At 40.8% G+C, this 14,856-nt stretch overlaps 1 protein-coding gene across 31 annotated transcripts in view; it reads left to right on the top strand.

The window, feature by feature from the left end:
* Positions 1 to 832: 832 nt before the first annotated feature.
* ZNF33A (zinc finger protein 33A) overlaps positions 833 to 14,856 on the top strand; it is a 45,067-nt gene continuing 31,043 nt past the window's right edge. For 2 of the 31 annotated variants that reach the window (XM_054661002.2, XM_063781682.1), the window contains exons 1-3: positions 1,114 to 1,237; positions 7,324 to 7,473; positions 7,744 to 7,839. Coding sequence is in view for 24 of the 31 variants with exons in the window: in XM_009458290.4 (XP_009456565.2) it covers positions 1,215 to 1,237; positions 1,647 to 1,687; positions 2,756 to 2,808; positions 7,324 to 7,468; positions 7,744 to 7,839 (358 nt within the window). In the remaining 7 variants the exon portion in view is untranslated. The other 29 variants (XM_063781673.1, XM_063781675.1, XM_009458290.4 and 26 more) reach the window with 28 other exon arrangements.

The raw sequence follows: 14,856 nt of genomic DNA on the forward strand, positions 1-14,856 counted from the left end.
TAGAGATGGGGGTCCCACTATAGTGCCCAGGCTGGTCTTGAACTCCAAGGATCAAGTGGTCCTCCTGCCTCCGCCTCCCAAAGTGCTGGGATTACAGGTGTGGGCCACTGTGCCTGGTCCACTTGTCAATTTTCAAAAATTTTTACTCTTTTAGTGGTTTAAGTATTGTATACATGTGAGATTTTATCATGTGTGATCTATGTATATCTCTACATTCCAAATTGCTCGGAATGACATGCTCTTTGGAATACTCCATTCTTTCCCTCACTGTTTTGAAATGCTGTATCTACTACACATTAAAGAATACTCTTAATCAAGCTGTCTTATTTCCATGGAGCAGGTGCCAAACTACTTTGAATAGAGCAATATTATATAGATAGATGTAGATAGATACAGATATTCCTTAGGCAATTTTTTTCCTGCTTTTTAAAATGTATACTGGCTGTTCATTTGGGTTTTTACTTATTCTAGATAAAGTTGAGAATGCTTTTGTCAAGTACAGAATACACTAAAGATCAAAGAGAAAAAATACATAACAAAAATTTGTTGATATTCTTTTAGGAATTTTGTCTTCCTAAGAAAAGTACAGATAGACTAAAAGTATTTCCATTTAGTCAAGCAATTTTAATGTCACAGAGGAAATCATATGTGGCATTTATTTTCTTCTTTCAGATTATGTCTATTTCCTTACTGAGCTACAATTTCCGTTTATTGCTTTAACCATTTTGATGAAGTAGCTTTCCGGCCGCACCTTCCCCTTTTTTCCCCCGCTCCCAAAGAACCGCTGATAGCGTGAAAGTCTTTCAAACTGTATCGACGAGATCTATTTCCTAACATTTAAACGGAAACTGACACGCAGCGGTCCTTTCCTTGAGCGTCTGCGTCTAAACTGCACACAGACCTCCCCCGCAGTATACCCCTTTGGAGTGCCCCGGGAAAACCAGGGCTGCAGGCAGTTCCGGCACCAACTCAGACCGCATCTGCCCACTGCCTAGCGGGGCACTTCTCTACCAATCCGAAGGGCTGCTCGCCCGGCCTCACGGGAAAGGTAGTTTCCAGGTAGGGCGCCAACAGCATCAAGCTGTGCGCGTGGGCTCTGCGCATGCCTCGTCCGCCGGCTACGTCTGCGTTTCCGCCTTTCCTTTTGTTTTTCTCAGGTTTTGCGTGGGAGGCGGTCCCGGGATTTCAAGGGTCTACGCGCTTTTCTATGGCGAATGCAACCCGATGAGGGAGTGGGGTAAGCCCCAGTGGGTTGGGCAGGGACAGAGAGGGAGCCCCGCGCGACTCCTGGGGCGGGCGGCAGGGGGCCGGTACCAAGTGGTGGGGAGGAGGCCCGGGGACCTCATAGGGGAAGGCGGGGACGGCGGGGCTGCAGCGTGTGGGCCACGACGCTAGGCCGGTTCCTCAAAGGCGCGGCGTCTGTACGGAGCGGGGTACGCAGCGTGTGTCGCCCCGTTTGTGGGGGCCGCGGAGGAGGGCATGTGCGCTTGCGCGGTCTGCGCGCTGAGCCTTGCGGGAGGGGCAGTTCTCTGGTCTAGCCTGTGCGCGTGTGCTAGGGCGCCGCGGTACGTGGGCGGGGAAGGGCGGGTGCAGTCGCCCGCCAGACCGGCGGACTCGGTTCCACGTTCTGAATTCATCCTCTTTAGGTTCCGAACTGACCTCCAGTCAGGTCCATCACTGCATCTTGGTATTTGCTGTTCCTCTGTCCTGACTTGATCTTGCACTCAGGAAAGATCTTCAAGAATTACCTAATTTTGGTCTGGCGCGGTGGCTCTCGCCTGTAATCCCAGCACTTTGGGAGGCCGAGGCGGGTGGATCACCTGAGGTCAGAAATTCGAGACCAGCCTGACCAACATGGTGAAACCCCGTCTCTACTAAAAATACGAAAAGTAGCCGGGCGTGGTGGCGCATGCATGTAATCCCAGCTACTGAGGCGGAAAATTGCTTGAACCCGGGAGGCGGAGGTTACAGGTAGCCAAGATCGCACTATTGCACTCCAGACTGGACAACAAGAGCGAAACTCCGTCTCAAAAAAAAAACAAAAACAAAGAATTACCTAATTTTGCCTCATTTGTTAGAAGAAAAAGATTTTTTTTGTTTTTTTGTTTGTTAAGGTCACTGACTTGTTCAGGATCACAGTTAGTTAGTAGGGAAGACTAAGTCACATCTCCTGACCCCTAAGCCAGTACTGTCTACTTTTCCACACACATCAAAGCAAGTTTAAAATATCCCTTTGAGAAATAGCAACAAAGTTAGATGAAGAAATTAAAACTGATTTTTTCTTTGAAGCACTGCCGCTTATGGCTTTCTGTGGAGTAACTCACCAGAGGTTAAGTAACATTACTGGGAAAATAGATAGCTTAGTCCTATTTTTTACAATGGTTTTAGTGTTAATGTTCCTTCATTAAATATATTGTTAACTTGTTTGGCCAATATTATCATTATACTTTTTTTGTGAACACCGAGGGAGATTGAAATCCTTAGGAAGCAAATATTTACTTTCACCCGGTAAAAAATCTTGTGCCCAAGAGCTACATAATTATGTTGGAGTTATTCTTTCACCATTTCTACCGCCTATTCCGAAGTGTTCTTCCACCATTTCTACCCCCTATTCCAAAGTGTCAGAGGACTTTGATATTCTCCCAGAGGAAGCATTTTACCTAGTGGGTGTGTATGGCTTCTTAGGGCGGAAGAATCCGGGAGTTGCCAGGCAGGCCAAATCTTTCATGACCCCATTCCTCTTTTTCTAACTCAGCTGTATCTTCAGAGTTGTCTCCGTCTTTCCAAGAACAGAACAAAATGAACAAGGTAAGTTGTTTATTAATTCCCTACTTTATTTTGCAGTGGACTTTGTGAGATTTGTAAGAGTCGATATGGTGTTTTTTTTTTTGTTTTTTGTTTTTTTTTTGTGAGACGGAGTCTCACTCTGTCACCCAGGCTGGAGTACAGTGTCCCCATCTCGGTTCACTGCAACCTCTGCTTCCCGGGTTCAAGCAATTCTCCTGCCTCAGCCTCCCGAGTAGCTGGGACTGCAGGCGCATGCTGCCACGCCTGGCTAATTTTTTGCGTTTTAATAGAGACAGGGTTTCACCGTGTTGCCTAGGCTGGTCGCAAACTCCTGAGCTCAGTCAATCCGCCCGCCTTGGTCTCCCAAAGTGCTGGGATTACAAGCGTGAGGCACCGTGTCTGGCCAAGAGTCAATATGTTAAGATGAGAAGTTAGTAATAGATAAAAATTGAACTTCCCAGAAAATATAAAGTAACAGATCAATAGCAGGGCCAAGTTAGAGTCAATAAGTTGAGCTTCGTATGTTTCTTATGTTTCCAACAACCATGGCAGAAAGGAAGACACTGGATACAGACAGACTGACTCCTCTGAAGGCACAAAGACTTCCTGGCAGATACTTTTTTTGGTCATAACACAGGGACCCATAGTGAATAACCTTCCAGTGATAACCCTGAAATGAGTGCAGCCTATTGAGTCAAACTGCTTTTTTAATTTTTATTTCACACAGGTTCCAATTTTCTTTTGGATGTAGTGTTTGATCAGTAAATTAAAATGTATTTTAATTTTAATGTTTTTATTTTTTTGAGATGGAATCTTGCTCTCTTGCCATTCTGGAGTACAGTGGCGCGATCTTGGCTCACTGAAACTTCTGCCTCCCGGGTTCAAGCGATTCTCTTCCCTCAGCCTCCCGAGTAGCTGGGACTACAGGCATGCGCCACCACACCTGGCTAATTTTTGTATTTTTAGTAGAGATGGGGTTTTACCGTGTTGGCCAGGATGGTCTTGATATCTTGACCTCGTGATCTGCTCTCCCCAGCCTCCCAAAGTGCTGGGATTACAGGCGTGAGCCACTGCACCCAGCCAATAAATTAAAATGTATTTTAATTTTTTTTTTTTTTTGATACAGAGTCTTGCTCTGTCGCCAGGCTGTAGCACAGTGGTGTGATCTTGGCTCACTGCAACCTCCAACTCCCTGGTTCAAGTGATTCTCCTGCCTCGACTCCTTGGTTAAAGTGATTCTCCTGCCTCAACCTCCCGAGTAGCTGGGATTATAGGCACGCACCACCATACCCAGCTAATTTTTGTATTTTTAGTAGAGACGGGGTTTCACCATGTTGGCCAGGCTGGTCTCAGTCTCCTGACCTCGTGATCCCCCACCTTGGCCTCCCAAAGTGCTAGGATTATGTATTTTAATTTTTAATGAATCTTATTTCTACATGTGTAGCAGATAGATAGACAACCCCCTAAATTTTAAATATAGAACTTAATGAATTATTACAAATCCGTGGCACAAATAATGAATACACAGGTCAAAACAAACATTGCCAGCACTCCTGAAGCTGCCGTCTTGTCCCCCTCACAATCCTGACACCTCCCTGCTCATTCATTCATTTACATATAAGCCACAGTATCTGGCTTCAGTGGCAGAGTTGAGTAGTTGTGACAGGAACCTTTTGGCCTGCAAAGCCCCAAATTTAATGATGTCTGATTTTTTTTTTTTTTTTTTGGAGAGAGTCTCACTGTCACCCAGGCTAGGGTGCAGTGGTGCGATCTTGGCTCACTGCAGCCTCTGCCTTCAGGGCCCAAGGGATTCTCCTGGCTAAGTCTCCCAAGTAGCTGAAATTACAGGCACGCGCCATCACACCTGGCTAATTTTGTATTTTAGTAGAGACAGGGTTTTACTTGGCCAGGCTGGTCTCAAATTCCTGGCCTCAAGTGATCCGCCTGCCTTGGCCTCCCAAAGCGCTGGGATTACAGGTGTGAGCCACCGTGCCTGGCCAAATATTTAATGTCTGATTTTTTACAGAAGAAGTTTACCAATCCCTAGATTAGTTTATTACGTTTATTTGTTGCTGGTGTGTACTAGTCTAGATGACTTTTCCTACTTCAAGGTTATGAAGATACTCTTGTTACCTTTTAAAATATTTCTTGTTTTGGCATTCACATTTACATCTCTTTCATTGGAATGAGTGTCTACTTCTGTATGAGGTAGATGTCAGATTCCTTTTTTCATGTGGTTAATGTAGAATTATTTTTGAAAACACCATCCTTTCTCCACTGTTTTACATTGTGATATTTGTCATCAATTATGTGTACATATATGTCTGTGTGTTTTTTGGGCTATGTTCTGTTGGTTGGTTGTGCCAGTACCACACTTGGTGAAACATCTTAGCGTCTAGTAGCTGGTTTAACACATTTTTTCTTCAGCAAGATCCTGGCTCTTCCTAGTTCCTTGCATTTCCATACAAATATTGTTAGTATTAATAAAATAACTTGCTGAGACTTTCTTTGGGGTTGAATTGAACCTATATATAAATTTGGGAAGAATTACTTACCTTTTTTTTTGAGACAGAGTCGCCCAGGCTGGAGTGCAGTGGTACGATCTCAGCTCACTGCAACCTCCACCTCCCGGGTTCAAGTGATTCTCCTGCCTCAGCCTCCCGAGGAATTGGAATTACAGGCACCTGCCACCACGCCTGGCTAATGTTTTTGTATTTTTAGTAGAGACACGGTTTTGCCATGTTGGCCAGGCTGGTCTTGAACTCCTGACCTCAAGTGAGCCACCTGCCTTGACCTCCCAAGGTACTAGGATTATAGATGTGAGCCACCGTGCCTGGCCTCCAATTCCATTCTTGATTATTTTCTTTCCCCAGTTTTCTGACAACCTTCTGATTTTCTCTTGATGGCTTTGAACACCACTATATTATAAATGTCTCTGTAGTCCTTGTTTCATTCTTGATCTTCATATTATGCTTCATTTTTTTTTGAGTTGGAGTTTTGCTCTTGTTACCCAGGCTGGAGTGTAGTGGTGCTGACCTCGGCTCACTGCAACGTCTGCCTCCCAGGTTAAAGGGATTCTCCTGTCTCAGCCTGGTGTCTCAGCGGGTGTCTCAGCTGGGATTACAGACACCTGCCAACACGCCTGGCTAAGTTTTTGTATTTTTAGTAGAGATGGGGTTTCACCATTTTGGTCAGGCTGGTCTCTTAACTCCTGACCTCAGGTGATCCACCCACCTCAGCCTCCCAAAGTGCTGAGATTACAGGTGTGAGCCACCATGCCAAGCCTATGCTTCAAATTTAATATAATTAGGATGTTTCTTGCTAGAATACTGTGTCCAACCTATTTAGCCCTAACTTTCCTGGTTTACATTGTGGCCCTAGTATCTGGGCAGCTGTGCATGGAGATAGCCAGAGGAAACATTTTTTTTCTTAATGTATTGGTGACCACATTTTGTTGTTCTTGTCTCCTATTATCCGTGCCCTATTTGCATCCTGGTTTCTTCTACAGTAGTTTATGTAAATGTTGTTTTGTCCTTTGTCGTTCTCAGTAGAATTGGTTCTGTAAACAAAACCTGGTCCTGTAATTTCAGTATATGCTCATATCTCATCTTTGGCTCTCCCATTTTCACAGCAGTGATCCCTAAAAGATGTGCCCTAGAGGATATCCGGAACAATCCAATTGGATGTCTTCTCCGCTGTACTCCACAGAGGTTTCAAATATAATGGTTCCAAAATCTTTCCATTTTCTACACATCCTTATTATTGTCTCTGAATTAAAGGATTAGAACCCAGAATATGTATTGTGATGAAGAAAATGTCAGGCTCTTTTTCTACATTTTTAAATCCAAATGAGAGTTAAATTAGAATTCATAATGAATGTACTGACAATTTATTTCTGTGATTTGTAAATATAAATCTGTAGTTCTCAGTAATATTCTTGAAAATGGTAAATGATCAAATACTTTGGAGACCACTGGTCTAAAATTACTCTATAACCCATTTCCTTGGCTTTTTTTCTCAAGACAGCACCAGGCCATCTCCTGTGCTGTCTGCCATTTTGTTGATGTCTGCAGTGTGTTGGAGGCCCTCACCTTTGCTTGTATCATGGCCCTATGCTTATGAAGAACATAATAGAGTGTTTTTCATAATTCAACCAACAGCTGTACTTCCTCAGTTAAGCTCAAAACAGAGCCAACTCTGCTCCTAATGTTAGTCTATTGTGTTTGTACTTTCACCTTAGTACTTGTAACATATTACCACACATATTTTCTTACCACTCTGTGTGTTCTTTGAACACAGGAAGATTTTTATTAATCTTAGTATTTCCAGCAGTGATGATAGTTCCAGGTACTTTGTAGGAACTTGATAATTTCTTTTGCATGAATTAATATCTTAATGCATTAATGGCAGAATATTTCTGTTATCATTTCTTTTTCCCTAAAAGTATAAAGCAAAACAAATATTCTGTGAATAATAATCATGGTAAGGATTAGCCCATACTTCTTTTTTCATGCCACCTAATTCTGAATGTTTCAGGTAGAACAGAAGTCCCAGGAGTCAGTATCATTTAAAGATGTGACTGTGGGCTTCACCCAGGAGGAGTGGCAGCACCTGGACCCTAGTCAGAGGGCTCTGTATAGAGATGTGATGCTGGAGAACTACAGCAACCTTGTCTCAGTGGGTAAGGTCTGTTCACTGTATCATTCTAAATAGCATTTGTTTATTCTTTTGATTATGAAGCGTATGGGCAGTCTGTATAGTTTAATGATATTTAAGGTTAGGCTTCAGAAGTCAGTGTTGATTGATCACCTCTGAGCACCAGAAGATACTTGTGTTCACCTCTCCAGTGAAAATGTTCCACTGGCAACTCGAAGCAGCCCCAGAGGCTTCTTCCTGCTTCAAAGGCCTGAAGTCTAGACTGCTTGGTCCAAATCCTAAATTATTTCCTGTTAACAGGGTATTGTGTTCACAAACCAGAGGTGATCTTCAGGCTGCAACAAGGAGAAGAGCCATGGAAACTGGAGGAAGAATTCCCAAGCCAAAGCTTTCCAGGTGAGTTAATATGTACTGCACAGATTCACATCAGGGGATTTGTTGTTTCCCAGTAGTTAATTCAGGGTTTGACAACTTTGGAAGATTTTTCAAGAACATCTCCATAGGGATCCTAACCTCTGGAAGTGATGGAGAATATTGATTCCTAAATCAAACTTCCAGATACTACTCACAAAAAATTCCTCCTTTTTGAATCATTTTTTGAATGTTTACTATTCTTACATCTGCCAATAGTTCAGTCTTTGCCCACCTCAACTTTACTGTTGTTTTTCTTGGTTATCATTTTTCTCCAAGCACTTTCAGTGTCCTACCTTGCCTCCCTTGTTTTGTGTTTATTCTGTTGTCAGAATTTTTTATACACTCATTTTTAAACTCAGCAAATAATGTTTGCATACTTGGTGTGTGCTGAGGATATAATGATGAAAAACATTAGGCCGGGCGTGGTAGCTCACACCTGTAATCCCAGCACAGGTCGAGGCAGGCAGATCACTTGAGGTCAGGAGTTCCACAACAGCCTGGCCAACATGGTGAAACCCCGTCTGTACTAAAAATACTAAATTAGCTGGGTGTGGTGGCAGGTGCCTGTAATCCCAGCTAATTGGGAGGCTGAGGCAGGAGAATCACTTGAACCCAGGAGGCAGAGGTTGCAGTGAGCTGAGACTGCACCACTGCACTCCAGCCTGAGCAACAGAGTGAGACTCTGTCTCAAAAATAAGTAAATTAATATAAAAAAATAAATTATGTCTCTAAGTATATTATGTATACTTATATGTGTATGTATATTAAATGTTCTGTGGTTTTAAAGACTATGAAAGAAATTAAAGCAAGTTAGATTGGCTGAATGTGGTACTTTAAAGAACAGTCAGGGGAAACCTTAATGAGGTCAACATTAGAGCAGAAATTTGAATGAAATGACTGTGTGAGCCATGAGGATTCTGACCCTTTTCAGCAGGGGTAATAGCAGCTGCTAGCCTTGGGCAGGAATGTGGTTGGTGGGTTTCAGGAATAACCAAAAAGTCACAGTGGCTGAAGGGAGGGGTTGATTGGAGGAAGGGCAGGAGGTGAGGTGAGGGAGACAGCTAGAGTCCAAAGGTGAGCCCATCATAAGCCTTATTCAGTTAATTTTATTTTTAATTTAGTGGTAGATTTTCAGCAGATGAGCAACATCTGATTTATATTTCTGTAAGATCTTTCTCACCTCTGTAGAGAAAATATTGGGCGTGGCATAGGGCATAGAGAGCTCATTGAAGGCCTTGGTAGTTTTCCTTATGAGTGATTGTGGTAGCTTAGACAAAGCCGGAAGGCAGGAGGGAATGGGATGTAGTTTGGTTCTCTCAGTATTTGGAAAGTGGGGAAATAACAAAAGAACTAACATTTGTAACATCAGAAGGAGGGGAAAGAGGTGTTTAAAGTATTTGAAGAAGTAATGGCTGGACCTTCTCAAATTTAGCGAAAAGATATAAAACTACACATTCCCGAGTCTGAAGTAACATCAGATAAGTCCATGGCAAACTCACACTGTAACTAAATTTTTGAAAACCAAAGACAAAAATTTTCTTTTTTTTTTTTTTTAATTTGAGCTTGTGATAATTTAATTTAATTTTATTTTATTATTATTATACTTTAAGTTTTAGGGTACATGTGTACAAGGTGCAGGTTTGTTACATATGTATACATGTGCCATGTTGGTATGCTGCACCAATTAACTCGTCATTTAGCATTAGGTATATCTCCTAATGCTATCCCTCCCCACTCCCCCCACCCCATAACAGTCCCCAGTGTGTGATGTTCCCCTTCCTGTGTCCATGTGTTCTCATTGTTCAATTCTCACCTGTGAGTGAGAACATGCAGTGTTTGGTTTTTTGGCTTTGCGATAGTTTGCTGAGAATGATGGTTTCCAGTTTCATCCATGTCCCTAGAAAGGACATGAACTCATCGTTTTTTATGGCTGCATAGTATTCCATGGTATATATGTGCCATATTTTCTTAATCCAGTCTATCGTTGTTGGACACTTGGGTTGGTTCCAAGTCTTTGCTATTGTGAATAGTGCCGCTATAAACATACGTGTGCATGTGTCTTTATAGCAGCATGATTTATAATAAAATTTTCAAAGTAGCCAGAGAGAAACAACACATTCCCTACAGAGAATGACTGTGGGTTTCTCTTCTGAAACTGCGGCAGCAGGAAGGAAGTAGTATATTTTCTCAAGTACTGAGAGGAAAGCACTATCAAATAAAAAATCTATATCTTTTGAAACTATCTTCATGAATAAAGGGGAACTAAAGGCATTATTAGACAGGGAAGCTAAGAGAAAATATTGCTAGCAAACCTACCTTTAAAAATTGGCTAGAAGTTCTCTAAATAGAATGGAAATAACACAAGAAGGCTTGGAATGCAGGCAAGAAAGAAGATTGGAGGTTGGCAAAAATAGGGATAAATATATTTTTCTCATGAGTTTCTAGAATCATTTTTGATGGTTGGAGCAAAATGCTCTGTATGTAGTGGAAACACTTAAGACAATTATATTTTAAAAGTGGGGAGAGTAAAGGGGCCTAAGTGGAATGAAATTTGGTGCATTTCACTTCAAGTGGTAAAATGTCTGATAGACTGATAAGTTACATATGTACATTTTTATACCTAGAACAACTACTGAGAATACTATAAAATGTGATACACTTAGAAACACTATAAATAAACCAAGATGGAATCTAAAAGATGAATGGAAAACAGAAAACAAAACAAATAGCAGCCTAACAGAGCAATATTTACCTTAAATGTAAATGATCAAAGTATACTAATTAAAATATAAACTGATAGAGTGGAAAAAACATAAAACAATTCTAAAATTTTTAATTTTTGTGAGTACATAGTGGGTATATATATTTTTGGAGTACAGATGTTTTGATACAGGCATGCAATGTGTAATAATCACATTTACCCTAATGTGATTATTTATCTTTTGTGTTATAAACAATCCAGTTATACTCTTTTAGTCACTTTAAAATGTACAATTAAATTTGACTATAGTGACCCTGTTGTGCTAGCAAATATTAGGTCTTATTCTTTCTAAAGATTTTTTTCTACCCTTTAACCATCCTCACCTTCCCCCCACCCCACCCCACTACCTTTCCCAGTCTCTGGTAACTGTCCTTTTACTTTCTACCTCACCTCCATGAGTTCAGTTATTTTAATTTTTAGCTTTCACAAATAAGTGAGAACATGCAAAATTTAACATTCTGCCTCCATTTCCGTCTAGGTTGTTGCATATGACAGGATCTCTCATTCTTTTTTATGGCTGAATGGTACTCCATTGTGTATATGTACCACATTTTCTTTATCTGTTTATCTGTGAATGGACACTTAGGTTGATTCCAAATCTTAGCTCTTGTGAACAGTGCTGCAGTAAACATGGGAGCAGAGATATCTCATTGATGTACTGATTTCTTTTCTTTTGGGCATATACTAGCAGTGGGATTGCTGGATCATATGATAGCTCTATTTTTAGTTTTTTCAGGAACTTCCAAACTGTTCTCTTTCAGCCATATGAAGTGAAAACCATGCTCTGTAAGTGCTCACCTGACTTTTAGTTCCTGTGAAACTGCTGCTTTTGTGTGGATAGTTGCCAATCTTAGTCTTCCTGCGGGGGGGAGTGGGTATGATCGGTGGTGTTCTCTATTCCACCATCTTGCTCCACCTATCCTAAAAATGTTTTCTTAGGAAACTCATAACATAATGAACAACATAGGTTGATAAAGTATATAAAAAGATAAACTGTACAAACATTAAAACAGAGTGACACTATTAATATCAAATACAGTAGACTCCAGAGCAAAGAAAATTATTAGACAAAAGGAACATTATATAATGATAAAAGGATCAATCCAACAAAAATGCAATGATCCTAAATGTGTCTCTAGCAAACCTCAAAGTACGCAAAACAAAACTGATTGAGCTGAAAAGAGAAAAGCACATTTTTAATTGTATTTGGAAAATTCATCACTTCACTGTTAGCAATTGGTAGAATTACTAGCCATGATTACTAGCAGATACAGAAGAACAGGACAGCATCATCAGCCAACAGGACTGAAGCAACATTGTAGAATAGTGCTCAACAAGGCCGGGTGCAGTGGTCCATGCCTTTAATCCCAGCACTTTGGGAAGCAGAGGCGGGCAGATTGCTTGAGGTCAGGAATTCAAGAGTAGCCTGGATAACATGGTGAAACCCTGTCTCTACTAAAAATACAAAAATTAGCCAGGCATGGTGGCACATGCCTGTAGTCCCAGCTACTTAAGAAGCTGAGGTAGGAGAATCGCTTGAACTGGGAGGCGAAGGTTGCAGTGAGCCAAGATTGTGTTACAAAGCTTGGGTTACAGAATAAGACTCTGTCTTAAAAAAGAAAAGAAAAAAAAAGAATAGTGCCCAACAATAGCAAAATAAAATTTTTTTCTCAAGTGTCCGTGGAATATTCAGAAAGAGAGACCATATTCTGGGCCATAAATAAGCCTTGGCAGATTTAAAAGAATTGAAATCATTCTGAGTATGTATGTTTTCTGGCCATAATGAAACCAAACTACAAATCAGTAATAGAGTGACAATAGGAAAATATCTAATCATTTAGAAATTAAACATCAGACTTCTAAATAAAGTCTGGAGTGAAGAAGGGGCCTCAAATTCAATAGTAGAAATGCATAGACTTAATGAAAATGAGACCATACCGTATCAATATATGTGGGAGGTAGCTAAAGCAGTGCTGATAGAGAAATTTATAGCACTAAATGCTGACAGTAGACAAGATGATAGGTTGCAAACCCATAATTGACTTTCTACCTTAAGAAACTAGAAAAGAGCAAAATAAAACCTCTGTTAAGTAGAAGGACGAAAATAACACTGGAAGCAGAAATCAGTAAAATTGAAAATAGGAAAAAGTAGAGAAAACTAATGAAACATAGGGTTCTTTGGGAAAAAATCAATAAAATTGATAAACGTCTAGCAATATTTATTAAAAATGTAGAATGAGATGACAAATCATCAATATCTGGAATGAAACAGGGAATATCACTCCACCATCCATTTAACAGTATAATAAGGGAATCTTGTCAACAACTTTATGTTTATAAATATGACAACATAGGCCAGGTGTGGTGGCTCATGCCTGTTATCCCAACACTTTGGGAGGCCAAGGTGGGTGTATCACCTGAGGTCAAGAGTTCGTGACCACCGTGGCCAACATGGTGAAACTCTGTCTCTACTAAAAATACAAAAATTAGTCTGGTGTGGTGGTGCACGCCTGTAGTCGCAGCTACTCAGGAGGCTGAGGTAGGAGAATGGCTTGAACCCAGGGAGTGGGAGGTTTCAGTGAGCTGATACTGCTCCATTGTACTCTAGCCTGGGCAACAGAGCAAAACTCTGTCTCAAAAAAAAAAAAAAAATGACAACGTGGAAGAAATGTACCAGTTCTTCAGAAACCACAAACTATTACAACTCAGTCAGGGTGATATAGATAATTTGAATGACCCATAGGTTTTCATAAAGGTTGAAATAATTTGAATCAAATAATTTAAATTTTAAAAACCTCCAAAAAACCAATTTCCAAGTACAAGAGAGTTGTAGTCCTCACTAGAGAATTCTACCAAACATTTACACAAGAATTAATGATGATTTTACACAATGTCCTCAGAAAATAGAAGCGGGAATATTTATTTTATTTATTTAATTAGATGGAGTCTTGCTCAGTCACCCAGGCTAGAGTGCAGTGGTGTAATCTCGGCTCACTGCAACCTCTGCCTCCCGGGTTCAGATGATTCTCCTGCGTCAGCCTCCCAAGTAGCTGGGACTACAGGCACATGCCACCACGCTCGGCTAATTTCTGTATTTTTAGTAGAGATGGGGTTTCACCATATTGGCCAGGCCGTTCTCCAACTCCTGACCTCGTGATCTGCCCACCTTGGTCTCCCAAAGTGCTGGGATTACAGGTGTGAGCCACCGCACCCAGCCAAGAGGGAACATTTCTTAACACATTTAAAAAATTATTTTGATGCCAAAACCATACAGACAGTACAAAAATAATACAACTACAGACATATACCTCCCATAAATTTAGTAGCAAAAATCTTTAACAAAATACTAGCAAATAGAAAACAGTCATGTAAAAAGTATACACCATAATAACCAAGTGGGATTTATTTGAGTTATACAAGCAAGGCTGGTTCAACATTCAGAAATCGATCAATGTAATTAACCCAGCATAGGCTAAAGAAGAAAAATTACATAACATCAGTTAATAATAGAGAAAGGATTTGACAAAATGCAATATCCATCCATGATAAAAACTCTCCATACTAGACATTGAGAGGATCTTCCTCAATTTGATGAATGAACATACACAAAATATTTATAGCAGATATATTTGCTGGTAAGATGAATGCTTTCCCTGTAAAACTGGGAACAAGGCAAGGATGTTTGCTCCTGCCATTCTTATTCATTGTAGTACTGTAACTTCTATCAAGCACAATGAGGCAAGAAAGTGAAATAGAAGTCATACACGTAGAGAAGAAATAAAACTTTATATTTACATATGACATGATTGTATACGTAGAATATTACAAGGAATCTTAGAAAAAAACCTCAGGCCAGGCGCAGTGGCTCATGCCTATAATCCCAGTGCTTTGGGAGGCTGAGGCAGGTGGATCACCTGAGATTGGGAGTTCAAGAGCAGCCTGACCAATATGGAGAAACCCCATCTCTACTAAAAATACAAAATTAGCCGGGTGTGGTGGTGCATGCCTGTAATCCCAGCTACGTGGGAGGCAGGAGAATTGCTTCAACCTGGAAGGTGGAGGTTACGGTAAGCCGAGATCATGCCATTGCATACCAGCTTGGGCAACAAGAGTGAAACTCCGTCTCAAAAACAAAAAAAAAAAAAAAAAAAAAGAAAAAATGTAAACCTCCCAGAATGAATGAATGATTTCCAAAAAGTTTCAGGATCCAAGATGAACACATATAATCAATTTCTCTC

The sequence above is a fragment of the Pan troglodytes genome, chromosome 8, assembly GCF_028858775.2.
Source record: "Pan troglodytes isolate AG18354 chromosome 8, NHGRI_mPanTro3-v2.0_pri, whole genome shotgun sequence".
NCBI lineage: Eukaryota > Metazoa > Chordata > Mammalia > Primates > Hominidae > Pan > Pan troglodytes.